At 36.5% G+C, this 6861-nt stretch overlaps 1 protein-coding gene across 4 annotated transcripts in view; it reads right to left on the minus strand.

Moving 5' to 3' along the window:
• SAMD3 (sterile alpha motif domain containing 3) overlaps window positions 1-6861 on the minus strand; it is a 48143-nt gene that overhangs the window by 4371 nt on the left and 36911 nt on the right. For all 4 annotated transcript variants that reach the window (XM_070557063.1, XM_008518090.2, XM_070557064.1 and 1 more), the window contains one exon: window positions 988-1188. In XM_070557063.1, coding sequence (XP_070413164.1) covers window positions 988-1188 — 201 coding nt within the window. The remainder of the gene's footprint in view (window positions 1-987; window positions 1189-6861) is intronic.

The raw sequence follows: 6861 nt of genomic DNA on the forward strand, positions 1-6861 counted from the left end.
GCATTTCATTTGTATTTCACACACAGCACTCTGCTCGCACTTTGGGAACTACTAGGATGTCTAAAACATGCTCCCTACATTTCAAGAGTTTATAGACTATCGCTTTGACAGGTTTTTGCTTTAAAACTATATTTTGTAGGTATGTCAATCTGGCATACTGTTCTAATAGCCAGGGGCTACTGGCTTTTACTGTTCCCAGCAATCCAAAGATTAAGGGAACTGGTGCAAGCAATAAGCCAGGTAGGGTTGCTGACAAGATTAAATAATCCATGCAATGTGCTAGAACATGCCTGCTACATGGTAAGTTCACATGTTTGATATTGACATTTTAGTAAAATAAAACATGCAGGCAAATTCTTATTTCAGTTTTTTAAGGGAAGAAGCAGCATATGTAAAACTCTTCGTTTTCGATTTTCTTAATTGCACCCACAGAATTCTTCTATGAAATGTGTTCTCAGGGAAAAACTCTGAGGATCTTTCATTATACACTACAGCTAAAATCACTCTAAAATTGTGATAGGACCCGTTAATGGCCAGCTTAAGTAAAGGCAGGGTATTTGATTTACCCACCAAAATTCATATATTTTAAGACCACTTTATGAAATGATCTGTGATCATAATGGAAATAGATTTTGAGTAATGTTGCATACTAACAGTTCCTTAATAAACTATCTTGATGGTCTAAATGCATACAAAGGGAAAATGATTCACACTGGCAAAATATCCTAAAGTAGTCGTCCCCCAGCCTCCACAGTATGTCCAATGACAGGGAACGCTTTAAATCTGAAGGCAGCCAGTGTGTGTTATCAGAATATGCTTCCAGAAATTCTTACCAAATGGTCCTATTTGCAGTCCTTGGGGCCCCACAAACCCAACCGAGATTCACACCCATCATCTTGCTACATAGTCCTGTTACCACGCCAGGAGGAAAGAGGAAAATCAATTTGTACACTATAATCAGAGAGTATTATAAGGGAATAAAAATACCTGGTAAGGGCACTTCAAGAAAGGAAACATCGTAAGAACCTCCTGCAGAGGCGTTCTGCTCCCAATCAGCTTTCTTCTTAGATCCAAAGTCTGGCTCATCCTCTTATCGATTTCTCTCCAATCCTTTTCTGTTTTCACATATTCTTGCTGGAACCAGCGAACATGTTCGTCTACCTCAGAATCTAAACAAATAGCTTCTTCCTGCAAAATATTTTCAGGATATCAGTATGTTCCATGTTTCAAGTGGCAGTTTAACACTTCATGAAAAATTGAGTTATAAGGTATTATTGCACTCTTAATGCACTCATAAGGTGAGCACCACCATGTGTGACTACACTTGGCCTTGAACGTGCTTAACAAATGTCTTTAATGCTGTGAACAAATCAAATAATTACTTATTGTGGAACTATAATCTGTTCTCTTGACAAATGTAAGAGTTACTTCATTCCCTATATATTCTTTGTGGAAACCTAGATTATCCAGGAGTTTCACACTTAAAAGGATGCTGTTTATTCCTACACATTTAAATTTTAGAAGACAAAATATTAAGAAGAGATAAAAAGTTTTTAAATTAAGGTTTGTTATTGTTTGTTCTTCTCCTTTCTAAATACCTTTTAGAGCTGCAGTACCGTGGCATATAATCCAAATTCAAGATCATCACAGTGGATATTCTGTGATGCTAAGTCATCAAGCTGTCAGTTATACTCACTGTCCATCGAGGTGGGGTGAGGCGGGTAAATACCTCACGTACTCTAATTAAAGATCTAAGGCAATCAGCTTTGAGGAGACAAGAAAAAAATCTCTCAGAAAAATTAGTTGAGAGGACACTGGGCTGAACTGCACTTGAATTAACAAGTTGACAAACTGTCTAGCTGACCAGACGTGAACAGATGTTGTGTGTAAACGATGATAAGGAGCCTGAAGCGCTCCTACATTAAAACTTACAAGCGCATGAGGAAAGCTTCAGGTAACCCCCCATCTGTGAACATAGGAGGACTATCATGACACAGACCAAGTGAACAAATGCCCAGAAAAATATACACTTATCAAAAGAGGCTAAAAAGAAATTCCTATAATCTTACATAAATTCAATTGGAAGATAAACATCTTTCCACAAAGAAAATACCAAGACCTGAAGATTTTACAGACAAATTCTACTAAACTTTCAAAACAGAGAGTGTTCCAAACTTATGCAAATTCTTTCAGGGAGTCAAAAAAAAAATAAAAAAGAGGAAGTCAATGAAGAATTCCAACCCATTCTATGAAGCTTCTATGACACTCATCCCCAAACCTGAAAGAACTGTATAAGAGAAGAAAATTACAGGTCAGTCTCATTCATGACCATGAACATCTCATTCATGAACAAATTTGCAAATATTAAAAAGAAGGAACAACTAACTTACGTTTATCCCAGAAATGCAACAATGGTTTGATGTTAGTAAGGGAACCATAGTAAACTAAAGGGAAGTGTGATTGGTTTACCCATTACTTTTCAACTACTTTCATACTGAAATCTGAATCTCGGGCCCACTGTTATGGAAAGATTTGGACCAGAAAAGAAGTAGGTTTCAAGAAAAGTGGTATATTAACAGTTCTATAATTTACCCAGATTATCTAAATACATGTAAATATCACATACTGCATTAACCAATAAAAGCTAAAAAAAAAAAAAGATCATTTCAAATAACGCAGAAGAAAAGCATTTTAAATTCAACATCTCTTTATGATTAAAGAAAAAAAACTTTTATCAAAATAAGGAGAGACTTCTTTTTCTTCCTCCCCAAAGCCCCAGTCCACAGTTGCATATCCTAGCTGCGGATCCCTCTAGTTCTTCTATGTGGGACGCCACCACAGCATGGCTTGATGAGTGGTATGTAAGTCCACACCCAGGATCTGAACCAATTAGCCCCAGATTGCCAAAGTTGAGTGCACGAACTTAATCACTCAGCCATGGGGCCAGCCCCAGGAGAGACATTTTTAAAACTTATAAAGTTATCTATGCAAAATCCAAACTTATAAAGTTATCTACCCAAAATCATTTTCATGATGAAATTTTAAAAGAATTCTTCTTAAAATCAGAAACAAGACAAAGATGTTCTATGATACTCTACTCAGTCTTACACTGGAGAGCCTAGCCAGAGTAGTAAGATAAGAAAGAGAAAGAAAAGGTATAAAAATTGGAAAGAGAGGAAACAAAATTGTCATTATTTATAGATGATGTACTTGTTTATGAGAAAACTCAAAATGATGTACGTATTATTTATTAGAATTAAAGAGAATTTTTCAGAGTAACTGAATATAAGCTCAATATACAAAATCTATTAACAAACAGAAAACGTAATTTTTTTACCATTGTAACAGAACTGTAGGGTACTTAGGAATAAAACTAAAAAAAGATGTGCAAGACCTTTATGGAGGAAATTATAACATTATTGGAAAATATTAATGAGACCTAAATAAGTGGATAGAGCTACCATGTTCAGTGTTAGAAAGATTCGTTATCATAAGGAAGCCCCCTTTCTGCAAATGGAGCTATAGATTCAATAATATTTCTATCAAAATCTAGAATCTATCAAAAACCAAAAATGATTTTTTAAAAACTTGACAAGCCGATTCTAAACCATATGAGAAAAGCTGGGTATTCATGTGGGGATAGAGAACTTTATTAGTGGAACGCAGCAGAGCTTCCAGACACACAGCAATGGGAAGAACAATGATGACATCACAAATCTCTGGGAGAGACCAGGACTATTTTATAAAAAGTGCAGAAAAGTGTTTTATCCATGTGGGGTAAAAAACAGAAGAAAATGGATCTATACCACACACCTTAGGCCAAAATAAATTCCACATGCTTTAAGAACGTAAACCATGGTTAAAGGCAGAACTTTAAATTTTTTTAAAAAAATGTAAGAATATTTCCTATCATTTCAAGGCAGGAAAGGAATTCCTAAAAGCACTAATCAGAAGAGAAATGATTAATAAATCTAACTGCACTAAAGTTACAAGCTTCTCTTTGTCAAAAGACACCGTAAAGAAATTTAAAAGGCAAGGCATAAACTGGGAGAAAATATTTACAATGATATAAATAAATGATATAAATAAATTATATATGAATTTATTATATAAAATTATTATATCAAATATATCATTTGTTATATCAATGATATAAATGGGGAGAAGTCTGATAATAACAAGTGCAGCTCAGCAAGCTTAAATGCTACCACCACCCAGGAAGATAATTATCAGTATCTTATAAAGTTGAATATTCTCCCAAACGCTTCCGTCCATGGGAGAATAGCCGAATAAACTGTTTTGCTGTCACAATAAATTTTTAAGCCAATATGAAAATGAACGAAGTACACAGCTAAACTTAGCCAAGATGAATACTAGGGATATTATATTGAGTGAGAAAAAATGTCATCAACAACATAGTTTTTATATGATCATGTAAACTTCAAAAACAAGTACAACTAAACAACATATTCCTTAGGAATCACACATATGTGATAAAATCATATATTTCAAAAACAGATGAATGATAAACATAAAATTCAGAGTAGAAGGCAGTCGTGTTGGAAAAGTGGTCGATGGGTGTGGGGAGGAAAAAGCAGGCAGACACGATTGTGTGGGCAGTGTTCCAACTTTAAAGCTGAATGTCGGGCTCACAGTGTTCATCTCATAAATTACACATATGCTACACAGATTCTTTTATCAGCCTCAAATGTATATAATGACAATTTTTTTAAATAAGAAGAAAAAACCTAATTTTTAAAAAATAGAGAAAAAATTTTAAAAATTATATAAACAGTTTTCCTTCTTTTACTGAAATATAGCGGAAGTTCTATAATTGCTGATATGGACATTTATAGGCTACTATACACATGAGGTACTGCATTCCCGCAAAACCCACACCCAGTTCATCAAATGTCACAGCATGGAGAGTTTCTAGGCAGTTTCCACGTGATCAGATTAACATAATGTTAGTGGATTGTATCCTAGAGTGAAATGACCTTCCTTACTAGAAGAAATAGCTGGCTGCATCAGAATTTAAAATTCTCACCCTTTTAATGATTTATCTATCATTCGAGCTGGAAGCAACTTAGAAATCTGGTCCAAGCCTCTCACTGTACTCATGAGCAAATTGAAACTCTCACAGGGGGAGTGCCTGTCGCAAGCACGGAGATGGCAAGGGGTGGGGCTCCCGTCTTAGTGGAGCTCCCTGCTCCTCTAGGGAGATGGATGGCCCCATTCTGACAGGCTGACTTCCTTCGAAGTACACACTGAGATGAGGGAACTAGTGGATCAGAAATGTCTGACTCTTACAGAACAGCAGCTGCAGCAGAGTCACCTCGGTAAGCAAAGATAGTGGGAGGAGTTGCTCAAGAAGTAATCAAAGGAAGAAGGCATGACGTGGGGAACAGATCCCTCCTGGTCAAGGAATGCCAACGAGTGGAGACACTGAGGGCAAGTGTAAGAGTCACCTGTGGGATTTGTGACTTCAAAGGAGTCTGCATAAATTAACCAAACCATTAACGTGAGCTGGATCCAAAAAACTAGATAATGAGCTTATCCCATGCTCCTTTCCCCCTACAGTGCTGGTCACACGGAATGGGCTCCACTCCAACACCATAGAGACCCACAGCTCCTAGAGAGTTGGTGGAAGAGTGGAAAGCTCAGCTCTAACTAACTTTTAGTCTAAACTGACAGCTGAAACCGAACTAAGGAGGACAATATTTCTGAGTCAGATTTTAACAGAAAATTGAGACTACTTCTGAAGTAGTAAGACACAGACTAGATTAAAATGTACAGTTATAACTCCCCCTCCAGGACATGAATTAGATCTCACTTTGACTTTTATTAAACATAATTTTGTTCTACATCCAGCAATCAGAGTAAGTTTGCAAAGAAAGTATCTTGTTATGAAAATTAAATAATTCTTATAAGTACATCATTAAAAATATACTTTAAAGGCACTATGTGAAAGTCCTATACCTATGATTTGGGGACTGTAGCTTCTAAACATCATCAGCAAATAACTAGTCACGTTCCCTGCTAACTATGGTGTCCCCTGTGGGTGTCATCTCACTCACCTCGGGTCCCTCTAAGGCTGTGTCGGTCTGACTCATCCAGTGCCGTGAGTCAGACGTAGCTACGAGCACTTGAAATGTGGCTCGTCGAAACTGAGATGTGTGCTGGAAACACTGGATTCCAAAGACTTAATATGCGAAAAAAGAATTTAAAACATCTTATTATCACTTTTTCAAAATGGTTACATGTTGAAATGATAATATCGTGGATATATTGGGTTAAATAAAATATGCTATTAATATTATAATTGCACCTGCTTCTTTTTCCTTTTTTTAACGTGGCTACTGGAAAATTTTACATTTCGTATGTGGTTTGTATTATATTTCTATTGGACAGTGCTGTGTTAGATGCTAGGGTTTTATTTATATTCAGTTCCAATTATCATGTTTTCAAGTCTATGGTCATCAAATTGGCTTTGGAAATGATGCCACCCTGTGTAACCTGAGTGGTCTCTGTGCCTAGATTCAGTCGTGTGTCTCAGTCAGTCAGCAGGGGCACTGCTACAATTTTGCCCCATGTTTCCAAGGGCACAGCTGACTTGTAAAACTTCACAGTAGTAGCAAATTTGCCACCTGCTGATGGCAGTAATTGCATTATATCCAGAGTGTGGTTAACTGTCAACATTTTTCTTCAACTTTCGCTATCTGCTATCTTCAGTTTTGTGCCATCAGAGACACATCCATGGTAAAGCCTATAAAAATGATTAGTCTTAAAACAACAAATCATTATGTGTCAGATGCCGTAAGAAATGAACAGTAAAAGCCATAAAAGAAACCTCAAGGCACT

Source organism: Equus przewalskii, chromosome 9 (genome assembly GCF_037783145.1).
Source record: "Equus przewalskii isolate Varuska chromosome 9, EquPr2, whole genome shotgun sequence".
Taxonomy (NCBI): Eukaryota; Metazoa; Chordata; class Mammalia; order Perissodactyla; family Equidae; genus Equus; species Equus przewalskii.